We start from the raw sequence: 13,731 nt of genomic DNA, 5'->3' as shown, positions 1-13,731 counted from the left end.
GGACTCGCATCTAAGGTTTGTGATTTGCTCTAGCCAGGCACTGTCGGGCACGCCCCAACCGGCAAACATCAAGACTCAGCTCCTGCGTCTTCCAGTAAGAGTCTCTCTCTGTGTCTCTCTCTCTCTCTCTCTCTCACACACACACACACACACACACACACACACACACATCTGCCCTCATGCTACCACTGCCTCGTGAGGCCAGGAATGAAAGGAGCAAGGCAAATGGAAAGACTTGGGGTTCAGCCCTGGCCGCTGGCTTCGCCTCCTGAGCCTTCAGCCCACCTGTCGCAGGCTAATGCCTACACTCGCACGTCTAATCAGCTCGTGGGGGTCAGAAACAACGTATGGCCAGTGCTTGGCATCTAAGAGGTGCTCAGTACATAAACCCGGTACCACAGCTCCTAGGAGCCCTCGACGCACTGAACCCCAGCGTTCTTGGCGGGTCTTCGGCGCCAGACTGCGAGCAGCCTGAGGGCATCCGCTTGGCCGCCGCGCAAAGACGCGGGACTGGGCTGGTACCGAGGGACCGGGAGAGGCTGGCCGGGCCCAGACAGACGCGGCTCCAATTCCCGGGGGGAAGGCCAAGCGGGCGGACCCCACCTCCAGGAAGTGACGCCACGGGGCCGAGCGTCGCCGGGGCAGGGGCGGGCCGGGGCGGGACGCGCACAGCATGGCGGAAGCGGAAGGGAGTTCTCCGCTCCTGTCGCCGCCGCCGCCACCCCCGCCCGGGATGGCGGAAGTGGAGGTTCCGACGGCGGCCGAGACGGACATGAAGCAGTACCAGGGCTCCGGCGGCGTCGCCATGGACGTGGAGCGGAGCCGCTTCCCTTACTGCGTCGTGTGGACGCCCATCCCGGTGCTCACGTGAGTCTCCTCCGGCGTCCGCCCGGGGACCAGGAAGGTCCGGGGAAAGGCGAGGCTAGCGCGGCGTCCTCGGGTGGGCCCGGGCTTCCCTCAGACCCACAGCAAGCCCTTGGCAGGGGTCCGGCCCGCACACCTCGTCCGGCCACCAGAACTCGCCGCTCGCGCGGTGCCGGTTTCCGCTGGCTGCTGCACGATTGCAGGCTGGCGGGAAAGGTCGGGTGGCTGGGAGGCTCAGCAGCTGCGGGCGTACAGGGGAGGAGGAGGGATCTTCATTCATTCGCTGGCTTATTCATTCATTGAGAAGATGCACACATCCTGCTGGACCTGAAAACAAGGGTGGGTTTGGTTGGGGCCACGCCGCCTCCGGGCATCTGGGAGTCCAACCCCTTGTCCCACACAGCATCTCAGCTGCAAAGGGGGCTTAGGTCCGAGGGGTTCCGCCTCCATACCAGGGTTCTTTCTGTGCATCAGGCTGTGTCATGTGTGGGGGTTCCTCTTTTTCTTTTTTAAGGTATTTATTTGAAAGGCAGAGTTACAGAGAGAAAGAGAGAGAAAAGTTTTCCATCCACTGGTTCACTCCCCAAATGGCAGCAACAGCCGAAACTGGACTGATCTGAAGCCAGGTGCTTCTTCCTGGTCTCCCATGTGGGTGCAGGGCCCAGGCACTTGGGCCATCTTCCACTGCTTTCTCAGACCATAACAAAGAGCAGAGTTGGAAGCGGAGCAGCCAGGACTCGAACCGGAACCCATATGGGATGCCAGCACTGCAGGCGGTGGCTTTACCCACTGCGCCGCAGCGCTGGCCCGCCGGCCCGCAGCGGGTACTTCTTGCAGCCTTTCAGCAAGAAGCCCCTGGGTGGGGGGAGGTGATGTGCCCTCCTGCCCCAGCCTTGACAGCTGGTGACAGCCACTCCTCAGCTGCTGGACAGTTTGTGAAGCTCTGACACCCATTTTCTCTGACTTCACAGCCGCATTTACAGACTGTTTTCGGCTGAACTTCTTGCAGCATTCAGCGTGCTGGTCAGGTTCACATTCCTGTAGCGAAGGCATGCCCGACTCTCCTGCCGGTAACCTACTCTTTTCCCACCGCATCTTACCTCGCTCAGCCGGTGGGGCGGATTTGCTCCCCCATCAAAAACAGCCAGATGGTGGTGTGGAGAAGGGTGCAGGCAGGTTTTTTAGGCTTTATATGTTGCTGGTCCTAAAATGACTTTAATCTTTTTATTGTGTTAAAGTAATTGAATTGTTTTGTGTTTTCACATGCATTTGCACTTGGTTAAGAGCATCCAAGTCTGGGTCCTCTAAAAATATTTATGAAAGTGTGTTAATTCATTCAGCGCGTGTTTAACACATTTGCTAAGACTCCCATGTGCCCAGAGAGTTCTGGATGAGATGATAAGAAGATCCCGTGGCGCAGGAAGCAGATATGGTGCTGGCACTCGTGGCGTTTGAGTCAGGAGGAGAGGAGTAGATTTTAAGCACAAGCTCTAAAGAGAGAGCTCAGAGTGACCTGTGTTAGGAAGAAAACGAAATGTCATTGTGAAGGTGATTGGGAGGGATGCTCCTGCTAAAACCTGTCTTGCTATCCTGAGGTCTCTTTGGCCATTCCCCATTCTCAAAAATGCCATGTGTGGCGTGGGCCTCTGCTCCGCAGAGAACTGGTAGCAACATGATGTGAAGGCCCTTCTGTTGCCAGTCACTTGAGCCAGAAGCAGCTTGTGCCCATTTCTATTCAGATCTTTGCTCAGGAGGTCAAAAGAGCAGATGGGTAAGGTACCACGCCCGCATCAGAGGGCCGTGCCCCTCGCAGGGACTCCCCCTCCAGCAAGAGGGAGCGAGAAACAGGTGAGGTCGCTTTTGAGGACGTGGTGCAGTGCTAGGAACGGACGTGGTGCAAGGTGCCCTCTGTCGTGGTTGGGGCGGGGGGACCCCACCCCTACCAGAGATGTGGATAACTGCATGGAAAGCCAGATAATAGCCTCTGCTACGAATAAAAACTGCAGGACTGGATGCTGACTCTGCTGGGTGCTGGTTCTAGTGCCACCGTCCTGTCAGATGTGCAAACTCCAGGCCCGGAAGACCTCGAGCCTGTCGGTTATATGAGCCTGCCCAGTCTTCCCATTCGAGGTCTTTGAAACCGTGGCTTCTCGCCCACCCACCAGCAGGGCTGTGGTCAGGACCACCACCATCTGCCTGGCTGCAGCAGCAGCCTCTGAGCCGGCTTCCCTCCTGCCCGCCACACCTCTCCCCCCCTGCCCGCCACACTTCTCCCCATCCCATCCTCCAGAGACAGGCAACCCCCTTACTGCTCTGGGGTTCTGTTGGCTGCTTATTGATATCCTGTGCTTTCACAGGTCAAGGTTAAAAGTCGCTTTCTGTGAAGTCTACTGACTCTACCTGGTGCCATATACCAGCTTCCCTGAGCGCACCACCTCCCTGGCTGCTTTGTGCTCATGTTTGGGTGTCCTTGACACCAGGACCGTGGCCCGGGGAGACCTTCCCCAGCTGGGCCGGGCTCTCTAGCACCCAGCCCTGTCAGGGCCATGGTTCTTGGGCTACAGACAGATCTGAGGTTCCTATGTATTGCATAATGGGGTCCATCTGAGATTGGGGGGTTGTTCTTTAATGCCCATGGCTGCTAAAAACAATGACCTTTTAGTTCCTGGAATGTACTGTGCTTTTGTTCTGATCTCTACTCTTGCACATACTGTTTCTTCACTTCCTTGTGAAACCTCTGAATTTTTTTTTAAAGATGTGTTTATTTATTTTGAAAGTAAGTCAGAGTTACAGAGAAAGGGAGAGACAGAGAGGTCTTCCATCTCCTGCTTTTCTCAGGCCATTAGCAGGGAGCTGGATTGGAAGTGAAGAAGCCGGGGATGAACTGGCTCCCATTATGGGATGCCAGTGTCCCAAGTGGTGGCTTTACTTACTATGCCACAATGTCGGCCCTTAAACTTTCTTAATGAAATATAACTTAAAATATTTATTTTATTTGAAAGAGTTACACAGAGAGAGAAAGGTCTTCCATCCATTGGTTCACTCCTCAGTTGGCCACAATGGCCAGAGCTTTGCCAATCCAAAGCCAGGAGCCAGGAGCTTCTTCCAGGTCTCCTATGTGGGTTCAGAGGCCCATGGACTTGGGCCATCTTCTGCTGCTTTCCCAGGCCATAGCAGAGAGCTGGATTGGAAGTGGAGCAGCCAGGACTCGAACCGGTGCCCATATGGGATGCCAACACTGCAGGCAGCGGCTTTTCCTGCTACACCACAGCACCGGCCCCAATAACTTTTTTTTTTTTTAAGATTTATTTTATTTGAAAGGCAAGGTTACAGAGAGAGAGGGAGAGACCAAGAGAGATCCTCCCGCTGATTCACTCCCTAAATGGCTGCAATGGCCAGGGCTGTGCCAGGCTGAACCCAGTAGACAGGAGCTTCCTCCAGGTTTCCCACATGAGGTGCAGGGGCCCAAGGACTTGGCCAATCCTCCACTGCTTTCCCAGGTACATAAGCAGGGAGCTGGATTGGAAGTAGAGCAGCCAGGACTCAAACCAGTGCCCATATGGGATGCCAGCACTGTCGGCTTGCTTAACCTGCTGTGCCACAGTGCCGGCCCCATGTAAGGTATAGCGTAAGGTGCACAAATTGTCAGTGTGCAGCTCTGTGCACATCGTGTAACTAGTATGTGGACAGGTGGCGAGCTCATTTCCAGGACCCAGTGGACCCCTTGTACACCCTCAGCCAGCTCTCCAAGGACAATCTCTCTCTCTCTTTTTAAGATTTCATTTATTTATTTATTTGAAAAGTAGAGTTAGAGAGAGAGAGAGGTCTTCCATCCACTGGTTCACTCCCCAGATGGCTACAATGGCTGAAGCAGGGCCAAGCTTGAAGCCAGGAGCCAGGAACTTCTCCCTGGTCTTCCGTGTGGGTCCAGGGGCCCAAGTCCCTGGGCCGTCTTCCACTGCTTTCCCAGGCCATAGCAGAGAGCTGGATTGAAAGAGGAGCAGCCAGGACTCGAGCCAGCACCTATGTGGGATCCTGGCAGCACAGATGGTGGCTTTACCAGCTGCGCCACGGCTCCGGCCCCAACAACTTCGCTTTTGATCTCTAGCTATAGGTTAGTTTTGCCTTTTCTTTTCTCTTTTTTTTAAGATTTATTCATTTGAAAGGCAGACTGACAGAGGAGAGCCAGAGAGAGATCCTCTATTTACTGACCAAATGACCACAACAGCCAGGGCCAGACCAGGCCACTGTAGTTCCTGGGAGCCAGGAACTCTATCTGAGTCACCTGTGTGGGTGGCAGGAACCCAAGTACTTGAGCCATCATCCACTGCCTTCCCAGGATGCATTAGCAAGAAGCTGGATGGAAACTGAGCAGCTGGGACTCAAAATGATGCTCTGATATGGGAAACAGGATCCCAGCAGCAGCTTTGCCTGCCCTGTCACAGTGCCCACCCCTAGTTTTATCTCCGCTGGAACTTTGTGTAGATGAAATACTACATTATGTAGTATTTGAGTAAGCTTTCTCTCACTCAGCCTCACGTCTCTGAGAGTCTGTTGTATGTAGCACAGATTTCACTTGTTGTTATGTGTTACTTCATATATGAGTACTACAGTTTACTTACCCATTTTACTGTTAGACCTATGAATTATTTCTAGTTATTTTTTAATCATCTCTATTAAAACATCATTTGCATTCAATAAGATGTACACGTTAAGAGTACAGTTCAGGGGCTGGTGCCGTGGTGCAGAAGATTAAAGTCCCAGCCTGCAGTGCCAGCATCCCTGTGGGCACTGGTTTGATTCCCGGCTGCTCCACTTCCAGTCCCATTCCCTGCTAATGCTCCTGGGAAAGAAGTGGAGGATGGGCCAAGTCTTGGGCTCCTACACCCACATGGGAAACCCAGAAGAAGCTCCTGGCTCCTGGCTTCAGATCGGCACAGCTCTGATGATTGCCGCAATTGGGGAGTGAACCAGTGGATGGAAGACCTCTTTCTCTCTCTATCTCTTGCTCTCTGTAACTCTTCCAAAAAAAAAAAAAAAAGTTCACTCTTAAAAAAAAAATACAATTCAATTAGTTTTGGCAAATGTTTCCCACTTTTTTTAATTTGAAAGGCAGAGTGAGGAGAAAGAAACAGGTCTCGCATCTGCTGGTTCTCTTCCCAGAGGTGGGGACTGGGTGCTCTCATTCCCCCGTCCGTTCAGTGTTGTCCTGTCAGCTCCGGCTATCCTGGGTGGAGTCGGGGGCTCTTCACATTGCTGTCCCCTTCGACAGTCATGGGCAGCCGCCGCTGGGGACGCCTGCAGCAGACACTCACCCACAGCGTGTGTTCGCGTACTTCCTCTGGGACGTCTCCAGTGTCTGGCTGGCTGAAGACCTGACCCGTCCCTTCCTTGTCCTTCCCTGCAGGTGGTTTTTCCCCATCATTGGCCACATGGGCATCTGCACCTCCACAGGAGTCATCCGGGACTTTGCTGGCCCCTACTTCGTCTCAGTGAGTCCCCTTCAGCCCCTCTGGAGGGGTCCGGGGCTAGTGAGGGAGGCTTCCTGTCTTCCTGTCTTCCCCGATCCAGGAGAATGCAGACAACACAGAGCCCCAGCCCCCCGCCCCGTGGCCCTCCCCAGCGTGTGACCCTCTCCCCCTTCTCTCGCCTCCAGGACAGGCCGGGAGGGCACTGTGGCCAGAAGGATTCTTAAGTAACTGCCCTAGCCCTTGCCCCCCCCCTGGGGTACGGAGACATGGGTAGGGGTTAGAGGCAAGAATGGAGAGTCAGACCATCCAGGAAGCACATCTCTGGACCTTCAGAAGGTGGGAGTCACCGCGGGCGGCAGTGGAAGCTGACATGGTTCCCTGGGGATGGCCGCAGAGAAGAGGGGGTGCCCTGTTCCCCTGGGATGGACCAGGCCTCCCCCCCCCCCCCCCCCCGGCTAGCTTCTGATGAGCATGCACCACTTGCCTGTTTCCAGGTGTCAGGCTGGAATGAAGGAGAGGAGGCACCCATGGGTTTATATTAATAGGTGTCACGATCGTCTCAACACAGCAGAAGTCTGTCACTTGGCACTTGAAAACGCTTTCACACGCACTGTTTTCACTACCTGTTTTTTTGGGGGTGTGGGAGGGAGTAATTCCTCTTGGACCAGCTCTGTGTGCAGGGTCTCCCTGATTCTGACCCTCAGTCCAACTGTGCATAACCCCCCAATCCCCAGGTCTTATGCGGGGGGAGTCTGGGACTTGGCTGCCGAGTTGCCCCCACAAGAAGCCTCTGGAGGCCCAGCAGCCCCTGGCGTGCTCAGAGGCTCCCACCCGCAGAGATTGGCTCCATGTGGGCCACTGAAAGGAACCATCTGCCCGTGACTAAGTGTCAGAGAAGAGTGACCAGAATACCAGGAAAAACAAGAGAAGGGCAAGAGAAGTCCCTGGGTGCCAGACAGAGGGCGAGGTGGAGGCGACAGGAGCCCCAGGCTGCAGCCTCCAGTGCAGTGCCCTGTGCACTTCTGCCCTCAGAGGAGCCCCGATCGGCTCTTCGGATGCCATGGCAGCCCCGAGCAGGCCCAGGCCTCGCTCCCGCCCGCGCCAGGCATACTGCCATCCATGTCCCTCCGCTTCAGCCACTGACCCAGGTTTGTCATCCACCTGGATGTGCTGACCTCTGCTCTTGTCTCTTAACAGGAAGACAACATGGCCTTTGGAAAGCCTGCCAAGTAAGTGACGAGCCCCAAGGCTGTGTGACGGGCCCCAAAGCTGGCTTCCTCCTGCCTGGGGCAGACCAGGCCTGCTGGGGTACACCAGGGCCAACACCCTGAGGAAGGAGTGTGGTCGGGAGGGAGGGCCAGGTGCGCCCCAGCAGAGCAGCCCTGTGCTGGCACCTGCTGTGCCAGTCCTGGCTCAGGCCTTTGCCTGCGGCCCATCCAGGCCTTGCCTCAGCTCTGCAGGTCATGCTTTCGACCCCAGGTAGGGGTGAGGAACGGGAAGAGACTGGGTCTGGCGTTCACACCCACGCCTGGCCCTCCGAAGCCCAGACTCACTCCTGCCGCCGGGAGGGGGCACTGAAAGCGTTCAGGGAGGCAGTCAGGCGTCGGGGGGGGGGGGCGGGGGGTAGCGCTGCTTTAGTTGGGGACCTCGTTTTTTTCAGCCTGCGGGACTCATCTCAGCTGCGGGCCTGGTGACAGTGCATCAGCCGTCAGTATTCTCGCCCAAGGGTGCACCAGGGCGTCGGGGCTGAGGAGGAGGTGGTGACCCTCGTGGCAGAACCAGCTTGCAGCACGGCTCCCAGCCCTGTTCTGTCTTCCTCAGCTGCTGGAAACGTGGGCCACGGGTCTCTGGCCAGGAGCGAGCAGCTAGGCTGCCTTTTTTATTTTTTTTTAAGATTTATTTAGTTTATTTATTTGAAAGGCAGAATTACAGAGAAGCAGATGCAGAGAGATAGAGAGGTCTTCCCTCCAGTGGTTCACTCCCCAAGTGGCCCCAGCAGTCAGGAGCTTCTTCCAGGTCTCCCACATGGGTGCTGGTGGCCAAGCGCTTGGGCCATCTTCTGCTTTCCCAGGCCATAGCAGAGAGCTGGGTTGGAAGAGGAACAGCTGGGACTAGAACCGGCGCCCGTATGGGGTGCCGGCACTGCAGGAGGTGGCTTTACCTGCTACGCCACAGTGCCAGCCCCCAGCCTGCTTTTCAAAGACATTTTTAAGGAAGTCCTTCTCCAGGCAGGAGCCCTGAGCAGCCCCTCCCTGCCCAGCAGCCAGGGCGCACTGACCTCCCAGTGCTCCCGGGCAAGGGCCCACGGGGGCGTAGCATTGCCTGCAGCACCAGTTCTCGCCCGACCTGGGGACCAGCAGTCAGCTGCCCTGGCGTCTCTCCCACTGTGCCTCCCCTGCCTCCTGCCACCTCTCCTGAACACTCCAGCAGGAGACTCTGGGACACGTGGCAGGGTCTCACCTCTCACCGAGTGCATAGTGTCCTTTCTGCCCAGAGCACACACCTCCCCGTCTGCCTGGCTGACGACTCAGGAAGCTGCCTCACGCCTCACCTTGGTCGGCTCAGGCTGCCGTCACAGAGCGTCGTAGGCTGGTGTCTTAGAAACCACACTTGAGGAGGCCGCGAAGTCTGGGGCGAGGCAGTAGTGGATCGCCTGTCCGGCCAGGGCCCCCGTGCCCTCTCTCATTGCCTCACACAGCGGAAGGGGCCGAGGCGCTCTCCGGCCTTTCCCTCGGGGCACTAATCCTGCTCATTTGAGGCTTCACCCATGACCTAATCACCCCCAAAGCCGCCACCAATCCCTGTAATGCCATCACCTTGGGGGTTAGGATTGACCTTAGGCCGGCGCTGCGGCTCACTAGGCTAATCCTCCGCCTGTGGTGCCGGCACACCGGGTTCTAGTCCCAGTTGGGGCACCGGATTCTGTCCTGGTTGCTCCTCTTCCAGTCCAGCTCTCTGATGTGGCCCGGGAGGGCAATGGAGCATGGCCCAGGTGCTTGGGCCCTGCACCCTAATGGGAGACCAGGAAGAGGCGCCTGGCTCCTGGCTTTGGATCAGCGCATCGCCGGCCGTGGTGGCCATTTGGGGGGTGAACCAACAGAAGGAAGACCTTTCTGTCTTTCTCTCTAACTCTGCCTGTCAAAAAAATAAAAATAAATAAAAATTAAAAAAAAAATAGGATTGACCTTAGGGGGCCAGAGACAGGCGGTAGCACCGCGTGACCAAGTGAGTGCCATCCCCCAAGGTCTGCCATGGCACTGCGCACCTCCTGGGGGGTTGGAGTTAGCTGCCCTGGGTCAGGCTCACCCCACGGCCTTGGCAGCCAGCTCTGGACCAGGCGGAGAGAGAACTCAGAACATTAGAGCTGAGCCAGCGCCCAGAGTCCCTCTCTCCTCAGGTACTGGAAGTTGGACCCCGCTCAGGTCTACGCCAGCGGGCCCAACGCGTGGGACACGGCCGTGCACGACGCCTCGGAGGAGTACAAGCACCGCATGGTAGGGGCCAGCTCTCCTGAGGCAGGGCCGGGGAGGGAGGTTCCGCTGCAGCTGTCCTGACCCAGCCTTTCCTGCCCGCAGCACAACCTCTGCTGTGACAACTGCCACTCCCACGTGGCGCTGGCCCTGAACCTGATGCGCTACAACAACAGCACCAGCTGGAACATGGTGACGCTCTGCTTCTTCTGCCTGCTCTATGGGAAGTACGTCAGGTAAGCAGCCCTTTGCACACTGTCCACGAGGCCCTCTGGGCTGCTCCCCAAGGAACCCCTGCGGCAGTCAGCAGGGGCAGAGTGGATGCCTGTTGCAGCCGCAAAGGTTCTAGAATGCTGAGCTGAGTGCCCTGGAGAGGGACGTGGCTGTGCTAAAGTCCACCTCCACGTGGGGGTCCCAGGCCCAGCTCTGCTCCTTGCTTCCACTGAGGCCTCTGCACGCTGCAGCTGTCCTTGGGCAGGTGGGACAAGGATTCCAGCTCCTCAGAGTCTACTCAGGCAAAGGGAAGAAGTAGGTCCCCATGGGAGGACGTGGTGGCCTGTCAGAGGTGAGGTTCCGGGCAGGTGGACCCAGTGGTAACCCAGGCAGACCTTGAAGCTGCTGTCTGATGCTTGTGGGGTTGAAGGTATTTGTCCCAGTTCACAGGTGAAGAGGGAGCTCCGAGAACTTGGGGGAGCAGCCCGTGCCCCAGCAGGGCCCCGACTCGGGAGCCTGAGAGCTGGCCTGGCTGCCCCTCCAGGCTGTCCTCCTACCTGTCATTAAGCTTGTCATTAAGCTTCTGAAAAGGGGACTAGCAGGAAGGCTTTTAGAGGTCCCCTGAGAACAGAACTGTGTTCACAGAGACTGAGGCAGCGCCAGGGTCAAGCCCAGCCACGCCCTCTGGCAGCAGCTCTTGTCCTCACCCCCACCTTGGTGGCCCCCATGGTGAGGGCCGTGGACTGAGGACGCTCGTGGTCCCCACACTCTGCAGCTCCTGGTTCTCTTGCTGGAGGCCTCTTCCTGGAGACAGGTGATTAGGGACAGAGCCACTGAGGCCAGGGAGCTGAGCTCGTCTCTCCTGCCCAGCCAGTGAGGTGTCGGCACCTGGCACGGCCCCTCTGTGGGGGAGACGTGTCTGGGTCCTGTCTCTTGATTGACCAAACCTGGGGCCAAGGGATTCCAGGGGCGTCCTCGGGGGCGGCAGCGCTGTTGAGGTCCGGGAGGATGGTTTTATGAGCCACACACCTGCTCACCTGGCTGTGCCCACCCGTGCTATCCTCACCCTGTCAGCGTCGGAGCCTTCGTAAAGACCTGGCTGCCCTTCCTGCTTCTCCTGGGCATCGTCCTCACCTTCAGCCTGGCCTTGAACCTGCGGTGATGGCTGCCAGAGGCCCTGAGCCCACCAGACCCTCAAGAAGGCAGCTGCTACCCTTTTTGGTTCCAGATTCTCCTCGTCCCCACAGGCAGGGTTGGCCTGCTGTTTCGGACCCATGGGTCTGGGCTGGGTGGAATGGAAGGGCTGAGGGTGAGCGTGAGACAGGGTTGGGTGTCCGCTTGCCCTGCCACTCACCAGCCGTCACAAGCTCCCTGTGCCCACACCCGGACTCATGACCCCACCCCTGTAGCACCCTCTTGGTTCGTCTGTTAGAAAAGCTGCAGCTGCCTGGTAGAGCTCCCTCTCACCACTGCCTGCTGGGTCAGCCCAGTGCCAGGAGGGAAGGACATTTGGCCCCAAGTTCAAGGCAGTGCAGAGATGGCAGCTGGGTTAAGAGCCTTCCCCCGCTGTTAGCTCCGTGGTAGGGTGGGGCCCACTGAGAATCTAAGCTGCCCTGGAGCTTTAGCCGCCTGGGCCCCAGCAGTGGTCCTAGGGGCTGGCTGGGCCCTCCTTCAGTGCCTGCCAGCAGCTGCCCTTAGGGTAGTTTGGGCCCCACCTGCCAGCAGCCTCCTTGTCCCCTCTGCTGGGACCTCCCAGCACTCGGTTTTGGGGCCTGGCTGGTGGGGTGAGGCAGAGCTGGCTTGTGCGGAGTGGCCCTCTGTAGAAAGGCCCAGCTGTGGATGTCCTACAGGGGTGGCATCCCTTAAATCCAAAACATGGGTGTGCTGTCAGCAGGAGGGGCTGTTTGCTCAAGTTGTCAAAGGGCCCTGTGCTGCCCACCTCCCCCCACTCCATGGGTCCCTTTGTGAGGGGCTCCTGAGCAGGACAATAAAGACCTGTGACTCCGGATGCTGCCCTGTCATTGTTCCCCTCTGTGGCCACTCACCCCTTCGCTTCCTGTGTCCTGATACCTCTGCCCCCTGGCTAGGGCAGTGGCAGGGGAGTGGGGTCTGGTTGCCAGCAGGCATGCCTGGGACAGGCAGGTGGGTATCCTGCTCCTGTGCCTGGGCTCAGGGGTTCCCGCCATTCCACATTCACTGTCTCAGAGCCTTGTCCTTGAGGCGAGTGTTGGAGCCCCTCCCGCACTCCCTGTTAACAGGGAAGAACTTGGCAGCAGGATTGGGGTAGGGGCTGAGCAGCCCTGGCCGTGTGAGCCCTGTCCCACCCCCATGGAGTCCTCTGCACAGCCTACTCACTTGCCTGTTGAAATCCTGGCCGCCTTCCCCAGGCCCAGCTTAAAAGCGTCTTTCTTGGGGCCAGCGTTGTGGGTAAAGCCGCTGCCTGCAATGCTGGCATCCCATATAGGCTCCAGTTTCATGCCCTGGCCATTCCACTTCCGATCCAGCTCCCTGCTAATGACCTGGGAAAGCAGTGGAAGACGGCCCGAGTCCTTGGGCCCCTGCACCCATGTAGGAGACCCGGATGACGCTCCCAGGTTCGCCCTGGTCCAGCTCTGGCTGTTGCAGCCATCTGGAGAGTGAATCAGTGGATCAGTCTCGCTCCCCTTCTCTCTAACTCTCAATTTCTAATAAATAAGTCTTTTTTAAAAATTGAAAAGTGGCTTCCTTGCTGAAGTCTTTCCCAGCCTTGCCTGTGTGTCTCTTCCATTGAGCCAGCAGAGAATTTGGCCTCTGACTCCTGTGGGCTGTTTGCACAGCCTACAGGGGCCCGAGTGGACAAGCTGTACCTGCTGGCCGGAGGGCTGCCCTGGCATCTGCCAGCTCATCCTGGACTCTGCGGTGCTGTGGCATCCACACCTGCGACGTCACCAGGACCGGCCGGAGGTGTCCCCTCACTTCAGAGCTCTTCCCTCCCCTCTGAGTGGCTGGGGGCGGGGAGGTGAGGTAGGGTTCCCAAGGACAGCCACCGCAGGATGGGGAGGAACATTTCAAGGCTGGCTCCAGTCCCACAGAGCTTAACATTTACCTTGGGGAGACAGGAGGGAAGCAGGTGCTGTGGAAACTGTCAGCAGTTACTGCGGGCCTACTGTGTGCAGAGCCTTGAAAGAAAGGCGCACGACTGGCCTGTAAGGTAGGTGCTACCCTGCCTGCCCTTGTGCCCACAAAGCAGTGAGCGCACAGAGAAGATGCTTTGCCCGAGGTCCCAGAGGTGGCAACAGTGGAGCTGGTCCAGAGCCGCCTCAGAACCCCCCCCCCACCCCGCCCCGGGGAGCTGGCATGGGGGGGCTGTCTGCGGAGGATGCGGTGCTGTGATCCAGAGGAACGGAGAGTGGAGGCTGCTGGAGAGAAGCAGTCCGACGGCGCTGTGGGATAAGGGAGACTCACTGACCCGAGGCCAGGTGGGAGCCGCATGGCAGAGGCACGGTGTGGAGGGGGCAGGAAGGGGAGTCCAGCTAAAGATCTAAGGGTTCAGGTGACTAGGGACCATCAGGCCGAGGTTTGGGCAGCCCAAAAGGAGGTGGGGCTGCCTGGGAGGCAGTAAGGTTCTTAGTGACGGTGCCTAGAGGACACCGGGTTGGTCTGGAGTGGATGTGAATGGGTCAAGGGTTACCTGGCTGGGCTGCTGGCACCTTCCAATCCGAGGAGAAGCAAAA

The 13,731-nt window shown here is 57.8% G+C and overlaps 1 protein-coding gene across 2 annotated transcripts; it reads left to right on the top strand.

The window, feature by feature from the left end:
• Positions 1 to 619: 619 nt before the first annotated feature.
• On the top strand, positions 620 to 12,026 carry TMEM222 (transmembrane protein 222). Of its 2 annotated transcripts, XM_002716093.5 has the most exons (6): positions 620 to 867; positions 6,272 to 6,356; positions 7,533 to 7,564; positions 9,733 to 9,829; positions 9,911 to 10,041; positions 11,093 to 12,026. In XM_002716093.5, the coding sequence occupies exons 1-6, from the start codon at positions 674 to 676 to the stop codon at positions 11,178 to 11,180; spliced, it is 627 nt and encodes a 208-aa protein (XP_002716139.1). In that variant the 5' UTR covers positions 620 to 673; the 3' UTR covers positions 11,181 to 12,026. The 2 variants fall into 2 exon arrangements, with proteins under 2 accessions (XP_002716139.1, XP_051712757.1); XM_051856797.2 differs by lacking the exons at positions 6,272 to 6,356; positions 7,533 to 7,564 and having other exon boundaries at positions 638 to 867.
• Positions 12,027 to 13,731: the final 1,705 nt, after the last annotated feature.

Source organism: Oryctolagus cuniculus, chromosome 7 (assembly GCF_964237555.1).
Source record: "Oryctolagus cuniculus chromosome 7, mOryCun1.1, whole genome shotgun sequence".
Lineage (NCBI taxonomy): Eukaryota > Metazoa > Chordata > Mammalia > Lagomorpha > Leporidae > Oryctolagus > Oryctolagus cuniculus.
The sequence above is the reverse complement of the archived record's forward strand: the minus strand, read 5'-3'. Positions and strand labels throughout refer to the sequence as shown.